Here is a 25,916-nt window from a genome sequence, read left to right on the forward strand (position 1 = left end):
GATGATGATGATGATGACTTAGACCAGTTGTGTATGCTTCACCTTGTAATGTACTAACAGGACTGAAATAGAAAAGGATGGCTATATATAATTTGGGTTAATGCCTAGTTTGAGAGCTTTTCATGCAAGAATTAAAAAAACCCACTTAAAATAAATAATAGGATTATGTTTACTGTAAAATGCATATGAGTATTCTTTTTTCTTTAAGCATATAACAGAATCCATAGAGAACCCATGAACTATTTCCTTGATCAATTGTTCTTTTAGAAATCACATTAGTGGAGTAACACTAGATTAAATGTATGAACATGTCAACATAAACACTGGAGTAAAAGTACGTGGTTAGCAAAGCCGCTTCTTTTTTGGAGAAGTACAAATGAACTGCATTTGAGATTCACAGTAGTGTTGAGTCATAAAGTCTTTTATTTCTTGCTCTTAGAAAGGTTACAATTGATAATGAAGAATCCCCTCCCTAATTTATAGTTTTATTTTAAATGTAATTTTTGGTTATGACCGTTGAAATCAAAGAGGGAACATGAATGTGCTGCAGTCCAAAATACTATTTGTGGATTAAGTACAAAAACAGCACTTAATATTGTAAAATTGAATATTCTTGAAGCATAAATGCAGCACTTATTTTGAAATCTTCCAGTATATCACCTGAGTAAGTAAGTAAAGTTAATCTTAAATAGGAGAAACTTTTCTGAAGAGGGAAAATTGTGAACCCACCATTAACTTGAACCCATGGGCTTTGCCAACCCTGCAGAACCTGAAATATCTAAAACTGTATCAATGTAATTATATAGAGCATTAATCTAATAAAATCCATCTTTCTGCAATTGGCTGTGGGATACAATTTTAATTCAACTTAAGATAAATTTTAAGATTCTCATCTGAAAGACATTATGTAATGCCAACAGAATGTCTCCTTTTCCTATGAGAGAAATAAGAATCTTGTATGTTAGTTTAACTCAGACTGACACAGAAAATGTAAGTTGTCTAGTTCAAACATTGGGCAAAGATAAAGTATGAGGCACTATTGAAAAATAAAGTGAAGAATTAGAACTTAGCTGAGCTAATCATACTAACCACATTAGAAGTCTGTTATTAAGGTTGTAAAATTCAACTTACTAACATGAAGAAATTCCAGCAGTAAGAATAACTATTTCCCTCCCTTTGGTGTGCTCTATGACACTGTACTTAAAGATCTGATCACATACTAACAATAAAATAAAAATAAAATAAAACAGACAAAAAGTTCCAAGTCATTCTCACTCGTTAGGACTTTGAGCTCTTCAGCACTTTATTTTGTCCTATGGCCTGCTTCATTATGTCTTATGCAAACACTGCTTTATAGAGAATTGAGTTATTTGCATTTTCACATTGGGCAGGTTAACCATGGAGCTGTAATAACACTGTCTGGCAGAGTATAAACCTTTGGCTGAGTGAAGTCACAATGCCTCAACTGCCCCAGCTCCTCCAGCATGTGGGAACCTTTTCTACTAGATGCTTCCCAAGATTTACCTTCAAATGTGTATGATCCTGGGAGGTGGTACTATTCTCCCTTGATAACAGGTCAACTGAAGTACCAAAAATTTTGGGCTTCAGATATGAAGAGGAAGATTTAATTTTTGCGATATTTGGACTCTAACAGCACAATGTACATTTACAGCCCCATTTCCACTGATTTCAGCTAATATTTGTGTGTTGAATGCCCCTATGGAATCAGATTCCAATTTATCCAACTGGAATATAGGAAACAAGTAACATACCACCAGTTACTACAGGTGGAAGCATTTCAGTCTCTTACAGGGAGGTCCTTCTGTGCAGCACAAATGGGTTAAAAGCCAGATTTCCAGGTATCTTTCAACTATTTTGACTGCAAAAGATTCCTTTGCTTCCAGTAATACTGTCCATCATCCATCAAATGTTTCCAGCCTCTTCACAAATGCAGATTACTCTGATAGCACTGTATCAGTTCAGAACCACAATAGCTTTTGTATGTGTGTTAAACAGGTGTGAATCCCTCTTGAAAAAAACAGCAAATGACCACTTAATACTTATACTCACTTAGAAAGTCAAGAGAAGGCTGCAGAGTGTGCCTGGATGATGGCTCTTCATAACATCAACAGCTCCTGACTGTACACATTATCAATTCTACTAACAGGTGGTTTTTTCCCTCCAAACAAACACCCTCTTCCTTCCTCTCACTGCAACTCCAGTGCCATCATACAGTATATTTATCTACCTCTTCAATAGTTATTGAAGAAATTACTAAGCTTGTATTTCAATTCATATATATTTATGGTGGAAAAGTCCATATAGCCCTTCCTTGATGCCCTAAGTCTTCTAGACAAGTGTGTAGGCAATAATTATTATAGCTAATAGATATAAAGAAAGGGAAACGATGACTGACCTTGAGAATTTTTGGTGGGAAGAACAACAATATTTGCCTGGAGAATAGTGACAGCAGTGACCCTGATGTAAAATGAAGCAAACAACTGTGCCAGGAGATTAGGATTCAAAATCAATATAAGGAAGTGACCATCAGCAGCAGATGAAAGAGATAATGATTGAACAAAATTGACAGCAGTATTAGATTGGGCTCTTTAATGGTCAGATAAGACTATCATTATCAACCAGTATGGAAAAGTAAAATGGAGGGGTTAGGAAGACTCTCGGAAGATCCCAGAAGAACAGCTCCTAGCTGACAACGTCTCTGGGGAAACACAGGAGCACAATGAGGGGAAACACTGGAGCCTTTTCCTTGTTGCTGGATCCAGCTGCACATTATACTCTAAGAAAGGTTGCAGAGAGCATGACCCCAACATTATCAGTGACCTGATTGAAAACAGTGACTTGTCCTAGTCATGGCTTGGGATAGATACAAGGCAGCACAACAACCCTGATGTGTGCAGAGTGAAGTATGCAACTGAACCGGGTGACACGCAAATTAGATCCATCTTCTGCATACTATTCATTACTGATGTGCACATCACCCTGTCTCCATGGCTGCCTTCTGACAAACCTGCTGAAGAGGGCAGGCAGCAGCACAGTGCCACCCTGCTGAATACTGCAACCAGCTGAATATCTTCAAGCAGCAGGAAAATTAAAGCATGATGGTGGGCTGAATCTACACAAAGGTGTGCCACCATTATCAAAACAATTCAGAAGTACTTGGTGAATTCAAATGAATGTGGCAGGAGCAGGGGACTTACAAGAGAGCATCATACTTTAGTACAGACAAACATTTTTCTCTCCTCCCCAGGTCCTCTCCACTCCAAGTCAGTCCAGTTTCCCCTATTCATGTGTTTGCACTCTACTTTGAAGTTTTCTCATCTCAGTCACAGACTCCAAGCACAACAGCTCCAGTTTCCCCACTGATTCCACAACTGGTTTCCCTCTCTCTCCTCACCCCTGCTGGTCATCAGCCACAGGTCTCCATTAAGAAAGTCTCATTGTTAAAGTCCTGATCATTTCCATCTAATTTTCCCAAAATCAAAATGAGGGATGAGTCTGATACCCAGGAATTTTCAGCCCAGTGAATTAAGATTTTGCCAAAATTGAAATAAGTCTGGTTGTTTTTTAAAGGACAGTATCATACATACAGAATTTTGGCAATTACTTCCTATATGCAATGAGCAGAATACTATCGGAAGGAGACTAAAAAGAAATCTAAATAGTATGGACGGTACATTGATTCTTTGTGTTTGCTTTATAACAACAGATAGAGCATTGCTTACTGTCAGCAACACTACCTCTTTTTGCAGCGTGGCTGAGGAATAGTGGTGGCAGTCCATTAAAGGAGCTGTCTTTATCAATAATCTATTGTTTTAGACAGAAAAACACCCTTAAACTGGTATTGGTACACAAATTCCTTTCAAGAGAAAGACCATACAGCAGATACAAACAGGAAAGGGGAGACTATGTGGCAAGTACCGTCACATTCAGCTATATAATTAATACTGTTTTAATAGAAAAATATGTTTCTCCTAAATATCTTTTTTAAACAAAGCGCTACAAATTGCACCATTCAAAACCAGTATCTAAATGAGACTGTACTCTTAGTTCTGCATTTCAGACTTAGCTCATCATCTCTCTTTACACATCACTGACCATCTGAAATATTCTTGACTAGTTAAAACTTCATGCAAAAAATGAGGATCTAGCACAATGTCATATGTAGGAATTGTTTTAGACATTTATAATGCTTTAAAAACTTTACGGTTTTAGATACACACAGTTCAAACACAGGTAAAATGAGGCAAAATAATAAAATACTGACAGCCAGGAAATGGACACTTACCCACAGTGCTTCATGTGAGGTGGTTTATCCATTCTCACTGCCAGTTTAATTTTCAAGTCATTGTCCTGGCTGTTTTTGGGGACTATCATTTTATGCAGATCAGGTGACTTTGGGCTATTGGAGGTTGGATATAACACTACCTGCAAGTCATAAAGAAAAATTTCAATGAGTTGATAAAAAAACCAACATCTGGTAGTCTTTAATGGAAACTTCTAAGCAGTAAAGATTCTCGTTGCATTTCCTTCAGTATGAAAGATGACTAAAAAAGATTTCATAAATCTAATAAACCAGCTGACTCAACATTTTAACAGACAAATTTTCAAAGTGAACTCCTTCCTTTTTCTTACAAACTGGAATTTTCATATGAAGAGTTAATAAAATTTCTTCCTTTTAAGACATTCTGAATTAACAGTTTTAAACAAAAAGGAACAGTTGGCATTGCAAAATGATCATCTACAGATAAACAGGAACCTAAACTTTTATATTATTGAGTGCTCTGCTGGAAACACTCTATTGAATAAACAATTTGTTGTAGCACTATGCAATGGATCAGGCCTCCAGTGGTGACACTGAGAGAAGATAATCAGAATATACTCCTTCTTACCATCTCCATTTTTTCATCATTAGCACTAGTAAAAGTCAGTTTTAGTAAAAACTGCAGAAACTGGAGATGAATTCCAAAGAATCTTTGCTGCAAACAGAATATAACAAATGTAAGATACTATGTCCAGTTCATATGGGATATAATGCAAACCTTTTGTTTCATCTGCAGTGGCAGACAATAAAAAATACACTGAATTCTAAATATTTAATTTTTAAAACATTCATATAAATGTCTTGACAGTTTTACTAACTACTATCTAACAGTTAATTTTAGATCAGTCTCAGTCACAAGCTGTTAAATATTTATTTACCACCCAAAAAGTTTAGCCATTTATAGCCAGTACAATTAAATATTATTGCTTCATCAAATCCTTACCCACAGTGACATGTTCAGCAGTTAAATGCTGCTGAAACATAACTTCCTTTCATTCTTATAAGCACTACTTTTGAATCAATTTAGACTCAAATATTCTGAGCACACTACTTGGGAGACTTTCATACATTCAGTGAGTTCTGAATTACCATTCACATGAAGCAGCATTCTTCTTATCTTTTATTTCTTGAAAACTAAAATTAATCATTATGTTAACTCTCAAGGTAATTTCTTACACATAGTACTTGTGCCTTGTGTCACATACCTAAACCACAATATATTCTCCTCTTTGTTATTATGAAGGTTAAAACAAGGATTTGAGCAAACATCTCCAAGGAAGTATAAAACTAACTAGTGTTATTAAGGCAAAAATAGTACAATAGTGTCATTCAGATCTAATAATCTGAAAGATGATGTAAGTGGAAGTCCTTCAGCTTCTCATCTCAATAGTTTGCAGAAACACATTCCTGCCAGTTACTACAGGAGCTCCAGTCCTGCAGAGAAATATGATGCATCACCCCTAATGAAGTATGCGACCTTCCTAACACCAGTGCAAGAAATAACCTGTCAATGTATTGAGTATGTTCAGTATCTTTTAAAGAGACAGCAGAAGAATCAGTATATTCTTATTTTAACAAACCAGGAGGCTATTTTTTTTCTTTTTTTCAGATACACAGAAGACACTATTTTTATCAGAATTTATTCCTTCTTTCTGACTTTCATTCTGAGTAAAAGCCACCCCTTAAAAACATTTGAAAGCATTATGAGTATGGCAACTTTTGTGTTCCAATGTATAAAACAGCAAAAGGTTTTAGTTTGTTTATACCTTTAAAGGCAAGATTATATAAAGAGAATTATTACTCATTCCTTGCAGTTCATCACTTGGCATTCACATAGGACTTTAGGTGATATTAAGAATTTTTTTCCTACAGGCTGCAGTTCTCTTTGTCCTGTAAGAGCTTATTACAGCTCATGTATCTCGAGTGACATCTTTCACCTGTCAACTTCTTGAGTTTTTTGAATGCTGATGAAAATACAGGCAGAAAAGACCATAATTAATTCATAACTTCAGCACTGACAATTTCTTTTCTGAATTTTTAAAGAAGTATTATGGAGCTTCAAATTCAAAGCTCTCACAATGAGTATCTCTCAGACTATTTAAGCATGCACTGTGTTGCTTTTGTTTTACATTTTGTCATGCCTTCCAGCTTTAAACAATGAGAGCTGAAAGAAATTTGTAACCAAACTTTTGTTACATGCAAACACATGTATGCACATGCACACTAAGCATTTGACAGGCAATAATTATCTTCACAATAACCTTCATACTAATACTGTCCTTACATGCAGTGATAACCACTGTGTACCACACCATCAGGTGGCACAAAGTGTAAGCTACCACAAAATCACTGAAACCAAAACACCTAGCAATTCTTCCTTAAGAAAAGTAAGAAGTTACAGAAATTGCTCTTAAAAATGTTCTCTCCACTATGGCACACTGCAATGTGATGTCATTGTCCATAGAGAAACTTTCTAGGATATTCTGTCTCAGATTTCCTTTCAACACGGCTGAAGGGATTTTAATCTTCTAGTTGTTTTATAATATACTTTAAAAAAATGAAATGGTATCAGTTCATGTGTCTTCTCTGGTAGATATAAAACACAACTACGAGATACTCTCACTGTGCCTAGAACTAAAAATTCCATAAAATTCCTATTACTTCATAAATTTATGATTTCTATTTTATTTTATTTTATTTTATTGTTCATATACCTGTGGATATCACCATAGCAGGTTATTCAGCAGCAGCACAAAGAACTGTGAGTTGCTAGTCTAGGACTGTGTTTACTACAAGTAAACTAGCAGGTAATCCACATTAAAAAGTATAATGAGGTATTAATGATCAGAATGCTACACGGTGAACATAACTGCTGTGCATTGCATTGCTTCAACTCATTTAAGGCAAATTAATAGTATCAGGACAGTGTGGGTTGAGATAATTCAGTAAATTCAATCATCTCATGATCATTAAAAATACTTGACCATGTGTTTCAATTACATCTAGCATTGCAGTTCCTTAGACCACACTGTAACTGGAAAAGTGTCAAGTTCACTTAATGCCTCTCCTCTTTGAATGTAAAATAAAAGCAAAAATCTTAAATATCATAGAGCAACACTTGCATGCATTTGTGCAAAGTGATGTTCTCAAAGCACTGTTTCTTAATTGTGAATGAAAATGTTTCTGTTCTGGGTTTAAAAGATGACAGGTTGAAAGACATAAAGCTGATATAATCTGACGACTTAACAAACCATCATTTTTGTGGTTCAGTTGTATATTTATGTCCCCAGCTGGATCACAGTAGAAGTTAAATGAAGTATACCTGAGCCAAAGAGTCAATCCAGACAAGCAACTATTAACCTTCCTCTATCTTTGGCCCACTGATCCTATCTTCTTTTGAAGGTATGAAAGGTAAGTTGAGTTGTCCAAAGAACTATGGAAGCTTGAACAAACCAAACTGGAGAAAATCTTGCTTTCACAGAGCAGATAACCAAGCAGAAGGTTCAGAGTCAAAAGCGCTGTGCAGAAATACCTCCCGCTGGTATTCTCATGTTGACATAAAGCTCTCAATCTAACCATTCCTGGCTGCACTTGTCCTGTTGTCAAAAGAATATGCAGCCTTCAAAAGGGTATAAGGTAAGAGTCAAGCAGACTGCTGAGTCATAAGCACACTTGAGAAAAATCAAGAGTCAGGATATTCTCTACTTTTTCCCCTATCCCACAATTGTAGCTGAGTTTTGTTTTAGCCAACTTCTATCCTTGCATTCCAGCTGCTCCCCCTTCCCTATTTCCACCCAAGCCCATAAAACCCATGATATTCAAGAGGTGAACCCAAGCGCTTGCTGTTACCCACTCTTTTGATCCAAGTATTTGAAATGAGACTGATTTTACAAGGGTGATCTCATATCTTGGGCACCAGACTCGGTAATCATAATTCTGAGCTAACCAGTTTTGGCTCACTGTCACAAGCAAAAAAAAGATGAAAGTGAAGATCTGCATCTGCTCCTTAATGCCCTAGCTGAAGAGGTAAGTGACGCTCAGCATGCGATTACAGAAAATCCTTATCTTACCTTCAGTACAACCCACACCACACAACCTTAAAGAAAAAGAAAGATGCAGCCTATCCACATATTCCTCTTCATAATGCAGCCTGGATCATCTTCAGAAAGTAGACCAAACCCTCAACCTGGTCCCATTCCCAAAGAGATGCCCCATGGATGGGGCTGCCCTGGTTTCTACCAATCCACCTCAGCTCCCTGCCACTCCAGGTAGCTGCTCCTGCTTCTGGCACCCAGCTTCCTATCCTTTCTTCAAACTGTGTGGTCCTCAACAGGAAAGCTAGAAAATTTTATGAGACTCTCCCCTATATCTATTACAGAGAGCACGCCCCAATGAAAAATACCTCAAGCATTTCTGATGAGAGGCATTCTCAAAGAAGATACTGAGAAACCCCCTGTCAGCATAGAAACAATAACACTCAGCAAGACATGGCAGGGCAGTGACAGGCAGACTACTTCAGGGGCAAGAGAAAAATGGGGAATGAAAGTAATCTGTTATCATTTTTCCAAACTTAAAAAAAAAAGAAAGAACAGAAAGACCTCAGAAACCTCAGTAATTTCAAACCCCACAGTCTCCAGGATGGCCGGCTTTAAATTAAGATAGTGACAGAACAAAATTGTCTCCGCTCAGAGGCTCTTTGGATATGGCACAGAAGATAAACAATGTGCCCAGTGCAGTCAGCATTCAGAAACCCAGCAGTCACACAAGTATAGGTACCTAGCCAGTATAGCTATTTTATAATGACTTTAAAACAAACCCAGAGTAACAACTCTAAAGTTAAAATCCCACCTAGCTACACAGCTAATTATTGCTGGCAGGAGCTGACTGTGACAAGGAGGCTGTGAAACAATAGTTCCCTTTTAATTGAATAGTCAGAATGACAAGGCTGAAAATATTCTTATATTCAAGAAGTATCAGCAATCAAACACCACCTGCTGCTCTCATATTGTATACACATGTGTGCTAAGCACACACAATGGCTGTCACATTGAATTACTAGGTTTGAACATCTTCATACACAAAGTACTGAATAAGAAAAAGTGGTGTCAGATTCCTGAGTTTCAGAAACCACCAGGCTGATTTTTCAAAAGTATTTACACCAAACTGAAGGCTTCTTCAAGCTTTCTCAGTTGCATGTATAAATGCAAACATCAATTCTGCCTTGTGTATGCACATACAAAAATTACTAAAGTGGCCAGATCGGTGTCAGTCATATAAAACCTGTACCACACATTTCAAAGATATCTGAACAAAGTAAGCTCAGTAGCATGAACTTAGCTTCAAAGATGCAGCCTGCCTCACTTTCTGGAAGTTAGTGAGGGGTTCACTATATGCGGAGGTCTGCACAATCACAGGCACAGACCACTCCAGAAGCTCGTGTTCTGCAGAACCCAAATCAAAATAACATCCTTTCTCCTTTAGTGTAGCACGTCTCTGTTTTGTCTTTCTTTGTTCAACTGTTCTCCAGTTTGTGTAGAACAGACAGTAAAGGTTAAGATTTGTTTTTGTTTGAAAACAAAGTAGACAGCAGGGAGCCAGGACAATATCCCGCAGCAAGCAAAATCTCTTGGCATTCACAACTGGATTTTTTGGTTCTTTTAGATGAAAAGCGACATGTCAGACAAGTGACATAGTCAGTATTACTTCCAGTCAGTTAATTCCATCCTAAATGCATTGAAGGGAAAAGATGTAAAGTACAGACAACAGCCTTCCTGTCTCTTGGTGTTCACCTGGTGACTTCTGCACAGAGGTTGAGCAGCCCTCAGCCTGAGCTCCCAAACTGGGAGTACATAAAGTTCTATGTACAATCTGTCTTTTCTACTGAAAGCAGGAGTCTGCATCCCTTCTGATCCACCATGAACTAGTTACTTCTGGAAATCAGTAGTGTCTCCTTCTGAAATGGGGGATCTGTAGTGCTGATATCAGGGACTTCGTCTTAAGTTCATGAGAGACTGCCATGCACTGATGGGGTCAATGGAAACTTTTGCTAGCTGCACATTTCATAACTTAGATCTCTTTTCCCCAAAAAATGATCCCTTGGTGGCAGAAGAAACCTTCCAGTATGTGATGGAAGTTCAAAATTCAAATCATGTAGCTTGATGCTGCCTTCTATTTCTAATTATAGATTAAACAGAACAAAACCTTCAGAATAACTGCAGGTTATTGGAAATGCAAGCTTCAATAATGTAGAGAAGTGGTATCAGGTCAAGACACACACTTTCAAGAAAGAAGTTGACCGATGAGAATTAATGCCCACAGTAAGCCTACCTCAGAAGGAGAAGGTTTGAGTTCAATTTTTAAGTAAAGGAAAAATACCAGTAGGAAGTATCTTCTGACCTTCGCAGAGCATAAGAAACCTAGCTGAATCAGATGTACTTGTGTAAGTCACTGCAGTGTACAGACCAGGCATAAAGTTGCCAAACTTGTAAAGAATTAATCTTATTCAGTGGGATCCTGCATATTTTCAAATGCTACTCAAATTGAAATATCTCAGACCTGAAAACAAAGACATTGCCAACAAAAGAAGTCTTTGAAAACTAAAACGCATACCATAAGAGTACCTTCAAATTATTTTCTAAAAATTCTGTCAAATAGTCTCCTAATCTCCCCTGAAGCTAGAAAACACCACTCTCAAATATTTTGGTTAAACCAGAGAAGAAAGTTGGGAGATTCCCTCTTCTCCTGAGTTCCCACAAGCTGCAAGGTGCCTATCAGCAACCCCAAGTATTGTCAGACCAGCTGAGAGGTGCAGAAGGACAGACACAGAAACAGGCTAATACACAGCCAAAATGTCCTTTTTCATGCTTTTTTCCGCTGCTAAGGACCTTGCAGAAAAGGTCCTTGTGGGAGATTTGTATTTTACTGACTTATCTTTTACAGAAGGTAATTTTTTGGCAAGGATGTGGGCTGGGCATTTTTGGTAAATCAGGAGTGGATTATAAAGTATAAAAGCAGTATCAAAGCATCTCTCGGGTACTCCTGTTTGCTACTTCCAATCTCAGCACAAGCTTTAATACAAGGGGTAAAGAAGGTGATGGCCTTTATCTTTTGTGACAAGGGGAAAAAACAGCAAAGAGATTACTTCAGTAGCCTAATTCTGGTACAAACTGTCAAATCTGAGAGCATCTGATAAAAGCAAGCAGCCTCTCTGCCAAAAAGCAACAGGAGAGTAAGAACAGAAGATTGCTATTCCCTATCTCATCATTTATGTACTTTGCTTTGTCTCTGGGAAAGCTGGTCAGACTCCAACAACGGAGCACTGAGCTCACTCTAGCCCCTCTCAATTACCTATCTTTATTTTCTCTCTTTCCCCTCATACCTTCCAGCCAAGAAACCTTCCTTAAACTGGTTTGACCAGATGAAAAATACAGATGTGTCAGAAGGCAGTCAGGAGTGTGCAGGGAGAGGAAGCCGTGAAAAATAAACACAGACCAACCATCTGGGGCTACAGGATACAGTTAAGGCAAAAGCTATATTCAATATATTACATTTGAAATGTTTCCATTCTTTAAAATTAAATTTTAAATGTTTTTAACTTCTTGTCCTATTAAGTTGGACAGGCTGCAGTGCAAGAAAGCAGACCAAGACTGGTACTTGAACTTTGACTATTTAAGGTTGCAGAGCCAAAGAATCCTGTTAACCCTTGTGATCCTTTAGCCCCTTATGTTGATGGTATTTCTTCTCTGACTCCTAGACAGTGACTGTGCTGGTTACTGTTCACAATGGCCACATAGTCCCTTTTCCACTGCCCTTCACCTTGGCACTGACTTCCTTTTTGGTTCTTTGAAAGGACTGAGCAAGGAGGGACAGAGATGAAACTTCTCCGTGCTTAGTAGCACTGTGTAGTTCCTGTAAGTCCACTCTTTCAATACCTCTTCTGAATCCAGATATCCTGGTGACACTAGTCTGCTCAGCTGCACTGCTGTGGCTCCTCTACCCCTGCCATGCTGCCTGCCTGGCTTCTGCCAGGGTGTGTCCTTCCCTACACAGATCCCACCTTCACCTCAGCCACCCTTGATCAAGTGACCTTGGAAGCCCCTTAGAAGGACATGAGATCAGGCAAGAAGAAGAAATCGTGGGGATACAGTCCAGACCTTAACAAGTGATGCAATCTGTGGGAGAATCTATATCTGCGTAGCCACCTCTGCTCGGAACACACAAAAGAGGGAAGAGCCCTGCTCTGTCCAGAAAGATGTGCTTAGCTGAATGAAAAACAGCCAGGACTCTGATTGTAGAATTGAGCATTAAAAAGTGAGCTATCCTCCATGTGCTACATGTCAGAGGGGAAAACTTCAACAGGAGAAGAAGGGGAGATTTGCAGACCCTCTGCCTCATTCACACTACTTTACTCTTTCTATAGGTGGTAGTTTAAGCCTTAGTTTTTAGGTAGGCTTAGAGTAGGCCTTAATTTTAGTAGGCCCTGATAGTGTTACATAGATTAGGAGGGACAGGTGTCACCTGACTTAAGCAACCAAAGAAATATTTCATACCGCACGACACAAACTGAGATATAAATACAGTGGAGGAGGAGGAGTTTGCTCTTCTCCAGATGGCTGTGCTGCTCAGTGGATGTGCTCTGTGCTGCTCTGCTGATTATACTCAGCACCAGCTCACCACTATGTTATCTACAGAAAAATAAATGTTTATTCTTAATTTTCTCTTTGCTAGGGTCTGTCCCTTGGGAGATTGAGTTCTCTTAAGTGGTTTTGTAACTAGAATGGTGAGATTTGTGTTCAGAAGAGTTCAGTTTTCTGTTGCGTGGGGAGGTGAAGGAATTATTTGTTATATCTAACTCGTGTGGGTGTGTGTTATGTTGTAGTCTGCTTTTAATTTTCCCTTTTTCATATAAATATATAAGCCAGTTCTACTTCAACCTTAAGTGTCCAGGGCTTTTTTCTTCCTTTTCTCTTGGAGTACAAGAATAGATCTTATTTTTGTCTGACATATTATCTTCATGACCCCTCTCCCATTCTGCTCTATCCTTACCACTTAGATTCTTCCTTTCCCTTCCCCAATTGTTTGCTGTATTTATTACATGCCAAGTCTTCTATCTCTCCCTTTCACTCCTAATAGCTGAAAGCATTGGTATATCATGTAGAAATTAAAAAAAGTTTTAAACAAGACAAAGAGAACATCCATGGAACCCCTATGTAAGCTTCTGAAAGGTAATCCACATCAACACATCACATTGTGAACACCAGGAAAAGTCATCCTTAACAGCAAAAGCAGTGTTTGGTAGAGCCACAGCAGAGCAGGTCGGTACTGAATGCCTTATACCTTTATAGCATGTTTTATCAATATTTGCACTTCTACCCATCATTTCTCACATATTTCTCGTGCCTACATGTAATACTCACTCTTCCCAGTTCTTTATCTTCAAGTGCCAGCACCCCGGTGCTTTCTGTAAAGAGTTTTACTTTGACAACAGGCCGAGGGTGAGTAGTGGTGAAATCCCCTTGGGTTCCCCATCTGCAATAAACAAAATAATAGAATTTAACTGGGGCTGAGGACTAGCCTGATAGTGATAGGACTGTAATCTTTTTGGCAGAATATTTATCAATGCACTCCTCGAACTTAATTTTTAAACTTTTGGAAGAAGAGGGTGGGAAAGAAAAAAGAAGTACAGTTTTGAAAATCCAAGATCAAATATCTACATGGAAAAATTGGCTTTTCTCTGTTAAAACAAATCAGGAGTTCTCTGTATGACTTTTTTAATAAAAAATCAATTCAAAAAATTTTAATGGCAAACCCCAAATAACTGAAATTATAGCCTCATAAGGACAAACACAACCAAGCATGAAAGGAAATAAAGAGAGATCTATTTTCTATGAAACATATAATAGTCACTATCTTGTGCATACAAGTCATATTTATTCAGCAAAGAATCATGCCTCAATTCACTTCAGGTGCCCATATTATGCAGAAATTAAGAGACTTAGGCAGAGAAAATCTTATATTTTATGAGATGTTACAATTTAGTATGAAAATGTAGAAAAATGTAAACACACACACACAAAAAAAAAGGGAAAAAAGTGTTATTCATCAGAGTGACTATAACTCTGCAAGATAATTACTGCCACAAGGCTTCATGCTTTTAGAGAACCTTAATTAGGCAGACAGACTTCTAGTTGTTAATCTCTTATTTCAGTTGACACTTGGCTTTTCAGCCTTTCCTCCCGCTCTCTATGCTAGTGGTACAAAAAAAGGAAAGTTAATCAAATTAGGTTGCAACTTCCTTCAATGAGCTATTCCATTTTTCCAAACAACCACATGGAGCTCATTGCATGGATTATACCGATTCTGATTATGGTACTAGGCACAAACAAAGTGCAAAAAGTAAGCACAACTCCAGCTTTTCTTCATTTTTTCACTGCTGAAGATATTACAACTAGCAGAAACTAATAAAATAAAAAAACAACACAGGTGAACTTAAAAGAGTATGTTCTACAAAAGTATGCATTACACAAGTCAAAATCTTGGGCCTCATTTAGAAGAAGCAATAATTTTATTTTACATTCAAGAATACACAATCTCTGCACTGTTGGAAAGTGAACATACAGAAGTAATCTTCCAGCAAAGGGATCCATTACGCAAAAGAAAATCCTTCAACTAACATGACTTATAGACTTCAAGACAGTAATATGTAACCAAAACCAAAAGCTTTAAGGAAGCAGCAGTTCTGTGTAAACCAGTCCTACAGGTAGCTGACTGTGCAGACTACAAAAGTCAGGTTCACTGCAAATTAACCAAATCTTATGCTACATTCTGTCTTTGCTTTTTCTGGATTAGATAGACGCTTACTTTCTGTCTGTGGTGTTCATAGACTTAGTCTCTGCAAAGGTAGTTGAAATAGGAACTCTGACAAGAAATTACCTTGTTGAGTGGGAGAAAACCTGTTTTAATACCTGATGATACATGTTGCAACTGCAGCATAAGACAATACCTAGTGCTACTGAACTTCACAGCACCAATCCCAAGGGTAGGTTTTGTCACAATACAGAAAGGAGATTTCCAAGGAGAAAGCACCCTCATAAAGCATGATAGTTGTATCTTCAGTTTTGTCTCCAGATACCACTATGCAAGAAGAATGTTCCCTTGAAATTGCAAACACAATCTAAGCACTTTGATAGCTGCACTTTCTGCCTTAGGTCCAAGGTTTGTTTTCTCCCTGAGCTTACAGAAACCTTAAAGTGTTCATGCCATAATACAAAAAAACCCCCCAAAAAACAACAAGAGAAACTCTCATTTAAATAACAAAACAAACTCAAACCCTCTCTACAAAGATCTAGTGCCAGCATTAACTCATATAGAAGAGAAGAGAAATCAGAGGTCATGCTAACTAAAGGGAAGAGACCCAAAGTATTTAAAGAAGAGAATATCATCAGCAACTCAACTTCTGCAAGCTGAGCAGCAGGTATGTGCCATGCCATTTTGTGGAGTTTGAGCACCCCAGCATCAGGTTCAAAGACTGGTGCAGCTTTCTCTTGAGATCCAGGCTCCATTTCTGCAGGACGTAGCAGGGAGGCATGGGGCACACATGAGCCTTGCCCAGGCAGACTGACAGAATTTGTTCCTTCTCCAATTTAGATGCACAGGGTGAGACTGATGTGAATGGGATTAACATGGGGTCATCCACCTGTTGTTGGCACGCATGTAGTACTAGAAATCACCTTTAACATCAGATGTGATCAGTAACCATGACTGACATCTTTCTCCCATCCCTTGTTCCACCTGCAGCAGTAAGTGAAAATCTTGGGATGAAAAGCAGTGGTCTGAGTCAATTCCTAAAGCTTGATGGTTATGGTAGAAATATTCCATGCACTGATCTACATGCTTCTGGCTGATAAGTACTTCAGCTCACGCTCACAGCCTCTTAGGAACATGCCTTTGGAAGTGAATTTTCTCTTAGATGATCACAGAATCTACTGATTAGATTTTAACATCATTTCTCATGAAAGAATATATGAGAAATCATGTTCTGTTAGAAAATGCCAATCTAAGATTTTATTCTTTAGCATCATGCTTACTTGTGAGCATCTAATGTTCCTCTCAGCTGTGAATATCACAGCAAAGTACACACAGCTCATATTTTTGTTCCTTGTGGATTACTAGAACACAAGTCTTGTTTCTTTGAAGCTCTGTATTGTTGCAAAGGTATCAATTCATACCATTTGAAATCAGAAGTTGAGAGAATGCAGTGAAAAGAGAAGTGGTACCATATTCACTTTAGTTTGCTTCTTCCAAGAAAGAAGAGTAAAGGAGACACAATAATCCAGAAACACATTGAGTATATCTATAAGTTAAATATTTAAAGGCACATTATTATGTTGTTATGTATACTTTTAATGCATCAGGCAATAACTGAAGTAGAATTGAGAAATGACAGCCTAATCCAAATGTATGATATTGAACTCCCAGCTGCAGTTTAATCCATATGAACATTCATGCTAATAAGAATTTGCCATTTGCATTTCTCTGTTTTGTCAGTATGAAATGAAGTGTAGCAATAAGAATGGCCTTTGCTGGCTGTATTTTGCACTGTCAACACCTACTAATAAACTTCAGTCCTGTTAGAAATAAAGTTCTGAGCTGTAAAGATTGTGCCACAAAGGTAACCAGGCAATTAGGATTTATTAAGGATAACCCAAAACAAGGGACAGATTGAGTACAGCATACAGATGTACATAAGATAGCCTATTTTGAAATACTCTTTTACTTTAGTGTTCTGAAATAATATTGGTGCTCAGTATCTGTCAGACTTCAACATTTTTTACCCCCTGGGTATTTCTTTTATGACACCTCGTCAGACTCCAGTCAACAAATCAACTATTTGTTTCTTCTTCCTTTTTATCAATAGTAATTAATTTTAACCAAAATCCATTAAAATGGATATCATAATTTCAGCTTCTATATCTGAGAGGATAAAAAGAGAGAACAGATTTTCAGCATACAGATCAACTTAAAATTAATTACAATGTAAATGCAAACAATCACTTTGAACAGGCTACTGTCTCATCATCATCTGTGATTAAGAACTGTGCAATTAAATTCCATAAATCTGACCAGTAATGCCAAAATCATAAATACAGCCTTCCTAGCAAAAAAAATATAATTTTACTGAATCACTTGCTACTTCCACTGTAAAATTCTAGCAATTTTTTCCATACTTTTGGCTATTTATTCTGGATCTGTATATCTGTTCAAAGAGCTGGTAAGTTTAATGGTGAAAATAGGTTAGGAGGACACCTAATAATTCATGGAATCAATACTCAAACTGTAATTATCATAATGCAGATTTTTATTACCATTACTGTAATTTCTTATCTCAATTTATAGATTTTATGTGCTAATATAATTACATCCACTTGGTTTCTCAAAAAATCCAGTTTTTTCTTCCAAAATCCATTTGTCTTCTGTCCAATACATCTATTGATATCTATTAAAACACTACTATTTCTTGTTCTCACATCTATTTACTCTCTTTGGAGTGAACATAGTAGCAGAACATTTCTTTTAAATTCAAAGGCTCAGCTGCTAGGTATGGGTCAGAAAAATCTGCATTATATTTTACTTTTAAAGTTGGGGTTGCATCCTGATATTTTTCCTGGAGAAGATACAGTGCTTTCCAGAAATGTTTTTTTCTGATTCACAGATTAGATGTCAACTATGATACAAAAGATTGTTCATTATATTCATAAGACAAAAAGTTACTTTTCTTGCAATTTTAACTTTCAATACCAGTAACAGTGAAATATTTTCTGCATGAAAATTAATCTTACAGCTGACTTTTATGTTTCATACAGGGGAGCAGGTGAAATCTGCAGATTGTAACTTGGCTTTCTGTGAAAACAAAAGCAATTCATATGTGCTACTTTGATCTTACTTGAGTCAAAGTGTATTACAGATAATTTATTTAAAGCTTGCTCTATTACGGAGCTCCTGAACTGTGGACAGGTGAGAAGGAAGAACAAGCTAATTAATTCACTTATCTTCTGAAGCTGTCATTTACACACAGTGTATCTTTATTAATTCTTAATAAAATAGAAAAATGCAATGCCTCATATTTATAATAGCATAGGTTTTAACTACCAAATGCATGTAAGCAATGCAAACAAAAAATCAGCCACTTCCAAACATTTGGAGGAGCCACTGGTTTATGAATATCTGCCCAATGGTTTTTGATAATGTGAACAATTTTGATGCTGAAAGTCTCTAGATGGAAAGTGCAAAATCTCAGTCAAAACAAGTGTGGGTCTCATGCAGTATTCATATTAAGTTATGTAATGATCTGTATTGTATGGCAGTTTTTTGGTTTTTCTTTGGTTTTGTTTAATCTTGCTAGAAAAGCAGCCAAAAGTAACGATACTTTCAGCATGAAATGCTACAGTGTGCTCACTGCACGGTCAGCTGCAGCCCAGGTATCACACTGAAGACCTCTAAAACTACCAACTTGAAGTCTGAAAAAAAATCTCAAAATCTACTTCTTCAGGTTCTCATTTTGCTATATAATTTTCCTTTGTATACCTAATTTTTCTGCTTTTACCTACTTATTCTCTTTATTGTTGAAACTGCAGTGACTTGATGTTTGTTCATTCTTAACCATAAGCCCCAGTTTTTTCACCATATTTATGCTGCTGTCAGATGTATGTGGGCTGATATCATAATTAGTGACAGAATCCATTGCCAGAGTTTATTTCCCTTCCCTGCAAAAGTACCTGGTACCAGCAAGAAGGTGAATGTTTATTTCGGCTACAGATTTATCAGTGTCACAGAAACCCCTCTAAGCAAATTTATTTTTCTATTTCAGTTTGGAACACATTTCATACACTGGGAATAGCAGCAAATTTCAATCTCAGGTTTTCCACTCTGTTAGTCAAAATTTTGCTTTATGAGATCATAGGAATGAATGTTATAAAATTCATTATTCCAAGCAAATATATAGAAATTTTATTTTAGCCCTATTTACTAAAATATTTCCTTTCTGATAAAATATCAAGTCTACAGAATTTTTACACCATCAGGAATTTATTTACCGCAGCTATAACGAAATCTCCATTTTGAAACCAGTACCAGAGTGTAATGCTCTCCTTGGTGTTTCCTTTTGCATCTTTATAGGTTTGATTCTCAGTTTAACTCTACTGCATGTATGTATCTCAACAAGTTTCCTAACTAGTCATCAAATTACCTTAAGAAGTCTTCTGAAAGAGTTTTCTTATTTCCTATCCATACAGGGATGTGTACAGAGCTGGAATGAGCAGGAAGACCCACTCAAGCCAGTTTGTTAGGTGTCTTAAATGCTCCACAGGAGTAAGAGATTTATCAGCACTTCATCTTTGCACATCTTGAAGATGGACTGGAAATTGAATGTTGAGTTCTCTGTAACAACTCTGTGTCTCAACTACTTCAAATATCTATACCAACTTTGCTGTTTGTACTTTTTTTAGAAATGACCTTTAACCTTATAAGAATAGGTATCTATGATCCTCAGGTTAGAAACTATACTCACAGTGCAAGTTATGAGATGAAAGTCCAGGAAACAAAAGGACAGATGAAGCTCAGCATCTCCCTGACACATCTGACTACACTGATACTTGCAAACACTTTAAATACAGGTCCGACAAATGTTCTGGTTTTAGTGAAGGATTGCGTGAGTGTGGAATTAATGAAGTGTTGCGTATTACTAACTCCAACTACATGTATGCAGAGAGAGAAATGTGTGAGAGAGAGAGCCAGTTGCTGCATCAGCATCGCAATCAACAACAAATCCATAATTTGATGAGGAGACTCCATTCAGCCAAACAAAATAGAGTTAAATCAATACTTATCTGATTTTGGAGTTTTTATTGAGACTCCTAAGGAGAGTATTAGCTGTTGCTAATTGCTACCAGCTCTTTCCCACTGATAATTGGAAAAATATCATAAGCATTTCCTTTTCTCTTATAAGCACAAAAATACCCATCCATGTGGTAATGATTGACATCAGGATGCTACACTAGGAATCCTAGCTCCAACACTAACATCTGTCTCATACAATCCAAAGGCATGCTTATTTTCTGTCTTTTGCCCACTATACAAAATAAGATGAACACTGAAGCTTCTCCCTTTAATGACAGTTTGTGAAAAAGGTTTTGGAAAGTTACTGTACAGCAACACGAGTTTATTATGCAGCACCAAGGATTCAGTAGGGTAAGGATTATTCGTGATATGCAACATTACAACCATTATTTTTTCATATATATTTATTTATCTATGCATTCTCCACTACATCAGTGGGATCTGGAATTCATATTTGAAAACATAAGGGAAAGAGCTGGTATGCTTGTTCTTTCTATAATGCTTATAATGGGGTTTACGTTGCAAATGTTTTTCCTGGGGGAAAAAATCTGCATTTTCTTAGTTCTCTATTGAAAATTTACTCATTTATTTTGATGGAAATACAAAGAGCATAATTTCCTCACTCAGAGCAAGCCAATTAAACTGCAGCTAAAAGGTAATGCATAAAGAAAGTTCTAAACAAATCATAACACCCTTCAACAATAGAAGCACAGATAAGGGCACACTCAGGAAAACTAAACCTGAACTGGACATGTGTCTTTGCCTTCCTCACTGATCTCATCTAATCTTTTATGTGTCTTGACTCTGTTCTTCCCTGTGTTACTGTGATTCCACTATTTTATGTACAAATCTTGATGAGAATTAAAGATTCATTGTTCTAGAATCCCTACGGAAGGCACACTATTTTGCATAAATACTTTCTGCATTTAACTACTATTTTAAGGGCTGTAAGCTTGTGAAGCAGCATGATAATAATAATGCGTTTAACTCCCGAGGTTCCCATCAAACTCTTCATAAAACTACAAAATACAGGCATGAGAAAGACAATTTCTTCTACAGAGATGGATGACAGGAGGAAGAAAAAGTACAGGTAAAAGGTAAGTCTTGGTATAAGGACGAAGAGTCATGCAATTGCCTTTAAGGGTCACCTTTGATTCCACCTAAGCAGGGTCTACATTACTGTCTTTCACCATTTAACATTTATTTCCATATTTATGGGTGCTTTTACCTTGGCACACTAGTGGTTTGAAATGCAGACTAACAAATCAAGTCTTCAGAACCTCCCTTATAAAATCTGTAGCTGCACGCTAAGTAGCTCACCATTTAATTTCTGAAGGCATTGTTGTGTCACTATCTAGTACAGTCACTCAGAAAGGGTAAATGTTTGGGGTTTTTTTTCTTTTTTTCTGTGGATTCAGCAGCAAAATTAAGGGGTTTTAGGGTGACTGTTACAAAACATGCATGACACAAAGGCAAGATATGGTCATTCATGCTTTTGAAATTTCTATATGCATATTTATTTCACTTAAACCTTGAAAAACATAATTATTAATCCATCACACCATTGTTAAAAGTTGCAACCCCTACTTATCTCATGTTACTTAGTATTTGTGTGACACTTTAAACCTTCCAAATGTTGACAAACTCACAATACTTTGATGAAACAAGCAGATGCTGTCATCTTAGTCTAGAGACGTGGGGGAAAAAATCACAAACTGACCTACCTGAGCCCACACAGTCTATCAGGGAAGACTCGGGAATCAAATAAAAAAATTTCAGTATTCCAGTTGGCATCACACCAACTGGTATGTTTTATTCTGAAAGCCCTTTTACTACTCTTTCTGACTCCTACTGTTCTTATCAGCTGTTCGCATTATTCTGCCTTTGTTTCTGCTGTCCCCCTACTCTCAGTCTTCTGGTATTGCTTTCAAATAGGCATATTAACCTGCAGACTCATACCTGAATGATATGTAGTTAGGAAGAAATTTCAAGATCTACAAATATTTTTTCTTCATCTGTTCAGAGGCCTATTCTGAATTCTAAAAGTACTGGACCTCTTGACACCTCTGAGGATCAATGCACATACAAACACAGCTACAGCAGGGAAGAGTCTGCCCATGATAGGGTCAAAAGCAGTTTTCTGAATGTCATGAGAATTTGATATGTATAAAGTATTCTTAGCCTGAAAAGGATTCAAAAGCAAAAACTGCTTTCTTTCAAACCCTTTCCCTCAGTTTTCTCTTTACCCAAAACAACAAACTAGAACTGATAAAACTGTAAAATTTGTTCCAATTCTAACACTATCTAGTAAAATGTTTAGCAATTAATTTCAATGTACTTGTATAGTATTGCTAGAATTCCAAGGAATATAAGCAAATTTTTGAAAGGTGTCTTCAAACCAAGATACAAGAATAGCATATTTTAAGAATGTAAAACAGGACATTCTGATCACATCAAAATTAAAGAGAAATTTGAGGTAGTCCTTCTCAATCCTGCTTTTTTTTTTTTTTTTTGACAGACCACTGTTGCTCTAGATGAAACTTTACAGGCTGCCTTTGCCTTCACTTTGACCTGGCCAGAGACAATACAGCTATATTAGGATGAGGTTTATTAGCCTAATCCAAAACATTTTTCTTATAAGCAAGCTTTAATTAGCTTTGTCTCCATACCACTCATGGCCAAATGCCTTCCAGTTTTCAGCTGGACCACACATCCATAGATGCTTTAGTGCAATGTTAGAGAGTGCTCATATCTGTCTGCAAAGTATTAATCACATTTCCTGTGGATCAGGTGGGAATGAGAACAGAAACCGATACATCATGTACATTAAGCAGCATGTAAACAGTCTTTCTCCAAGCCCTGATTGTTAAAGTGAAAAGGTGTAAGAGTGGGACATGCAGCTTCCAAACCAAAGATTTTCAAAATGCACTGTGAAATAAAACTGGTATCAGTCTTGGAAGAGACATGTAATGTCATTTCACATTTTAAAAGCAGACAGATACCCCAAACCAGCTATTCTTTCCAGCAGTGCCACTCTCTCTAGATGTTATACAGAACATATATATTATATACACCAATAATATATGCCTCGATGATAGATTTAACTATTGTTTAACTATCCAAATAAGGCAAAGAATACAACTGACCTTAATTATCTCCTCTCACCCCAATTTCCTTCATACCATCCTGTTTTGATTTGAATACTTTGGCAAAATGCCAAGTATAAACCAAAGGACAAAGTTCTCTCCTCCCTCACAGAGAAAAGGGAGAAAAAAAAAACTGTACACTTGAACTTAACTAGTTATTTATACAGAAAAGAGAAAATTATCAGTAAATCTTGAGGGGAAAAAAACCCCCTAGAACTAACAGTTAAAATAGAAGATTTTTGTATTTTGCATAAAAGAGAGAAAATTAAAAGTAAACTACCATAGTTAGATTTAACAACAATCCTCTGCTTTCCATTGAAAACAGATCTCATTACTCCAGACCCATAAAGCACTCCAAAAGATACCCAGTGAGGAAAATAAAGACAGAATAATAATAAAATGTTTTCTGCCCTAAACTAAAACAAAATGCAACACAGCAGTGCAGCAGCAGCAGGGCCCAGCACAGCAGGACAGTGGCAGCGTGACAGTGTCTCTACCTTGGCCATGATGGGAACTGAGAGAACTCTTCTTACTCTACTGTATTTGTACCTGAGGTGATGTCAGGATGTGGTATGGAATACCATTGGCCAGTAGCAGTCAGTGTCAGCTGCCTGACCCAACTCGAGTCAGCTGATAATCTAAGACCTACTCTGAAAACTAAAGCTTAAATTTAGGCCTGGCTAAGCCCATAACACATGCTTATCTTCATCTGAAAACTGAGTATACCCTTTAACAATGGCAGTTTTCACAAGTGTCTTGGATAGATAGAATACTTTGGGAGTTATTCATAGAATCACCATCAAATTTAGGCTGAAAGGAGACTCTGGAAGTCACCTAGTTCAAACCCTGTGCAGAGGAAGGCCAGTTAAAATCAGGTTTCTCGGGTTATTATCCAGTGGAGTTTCAAATCTCTTTTAATAGTAAGAGCCTGTAATTTGTATTTCTCTGCAATGAGAGATGAAAAATTTCTTAGATAATGTAAAATAGTGATCAATGACAGAACATAGCATCAAGACAAGGAAGAATAACTGAATAAAACTGTCACATGTATTTTCAGCTGAACCCATATTCCTTTTGTGAAACTTTTCCATCATTAATCCAGAACACAGACTGGGATAAATGTGTATTTTTTTTTTTCTCCACCATTTCCGTTGGAGAACCAAGAAAACACCAGATAATTTCCTACTGTCAATTTCTTGTTTTCCTCTTAACAGCTGAATACTAGATCAATATATATGATATTTCATCATAGCATCCAGTTGTATGAAAGGCAGTTTATTCCACCCTATTTTGTGAATTGCACATATACTGACGTATGACAAGATGAAAAAAATGATGGAATTTACCCTTTAGAGATATAAAAATGAATCCTAGAGAAAATAATAATATTTGTTATGCAACTCAATCAAACCTAGTTTATGAAAGCAGACACGCTTTCTTTTCTGTCATGATCCACAGTTGTCTCCCTAAAATTCCAAAATACTTTTAAAGGATCATGTTCACCTTCACTAAGTTTTTAGTATTGTGTACATCAACAAAACGATGTTGCTCAAGCTTTAGCCTGTGAAACAATCTTACTAATAATACACAGAGGTTCTCTATCATAAAACCTCAGTTTTGTAAATGTTGCTTAAAGTGTATTTAAGTTTTAAAGAAAATGTCTGCATGCCAAAAGTATGAAGAACATTCCTACTTTTTTGTCGTCTGTGAGATTAACACCAGATTTTGTTGCACTTTTCTATAAGTAAAAAACTTTCAGAGATAATGGTCAAAAGAACACATGAAAGCCATCAAGGGAAAGACCCTGATCAAAAAGCTAAATCCTAAGAGAATTTATTCTCAGAAGATACAATAGGAAGCATATCAATAGCTAGATAAGCACAGTTAAATCAGACACTAAAACTGCAAAGTCATTTTTCCATGTGAAGATATACTTTTTCAATTAAAAAAGCACTCAAGATAAAGAAAAGCCCAAACTGTAAGGAGTGTTGGTTGATTTGCCAGCAACAGAAGAGTTTGATTACTTCCCTCCGGTCTTTCTATGTTTATTCTCTCATTTTCTACTTAAGAATCAAAGCAATATGAGGCAGGCATAACTTTTTTATTCTACTTTTTTCTCCTGTGCAATAGCAAGAACATGGATTCCCACACATGCAAACAACATAACAAATGACTACAGAAAAATAAAAATTTAACAGTATAATTATAGTATTACTGATGAAAATAAGTTTCATTTATGCAGGTGTACCAGAGACAGAGCAGTAGTGGGTGGTAAGAGAAGCTGTGCCTTCTCTTCCCTTACATACTGTACATCTCTGTCATGCAATCAAAACTTAGGTGACAGTTTTAAGTATTATCATCTTTTTGTTTCCCTTAATCAAAATAAAATTTAGAAAGTTGCAGAGACTGTGATGAAGATGAAGAAATAAAAACTATCTGGTATTTGGAACATGATTGTCACGAGTTATAAATGATTTGTATCCTTTTTCCCTTCAGAAATGTCATCTTAGGCCATACCCTCAAAATACCCTACT

General features: G+C 36.9%; 1 protein-coding gene across 10 annotated transcripts in view; it reads right to left on the bottom strand.

The window, feature by feature from the left end:
• Window positions 1–25,916, bottom strand: part of CADPS2 (calcium dependent secretion activator 2) — a 298,773-nt gene that overhangs the window by 138,771 nt on the left and 134,086 nt on the right. For all 10 annotated transcript variants that reach the window (XM_071552501.1, XM_071552500.1, XM_071552505.1 and 7 more), the window contains exons 7-8: window positions 13,759–13,870; window positions 4,307–4,446 (exon numbers count right to left, since the gene is read on the bottom strand). In XM_071552501.1, coding sequence (XP_071408602.1) covers window positions 4,307–4,446; window positions 13,759–13,870 — 252 coding nt within the window. The remainder of the gene's footprint in view (window positions 1–4,306; window positions 4,447–13,758; window positions 13,871–25,916) is intronic.

The sequence above is a fragment of the Pithys albifrons genome, chromosome 3 (assembly GCF_047495875.1).
Source record: "Pithys albifrons albifrons isolate INPA30051 chromosome 3, PitAlb_v1, whole genome shotgun sequence".
Lineage (NCBI taxonomy): Eukaryota > Metazoa > Chordata > Aves > Passeriformes > Thamnophilidae > Pithys > Pithys albifrons.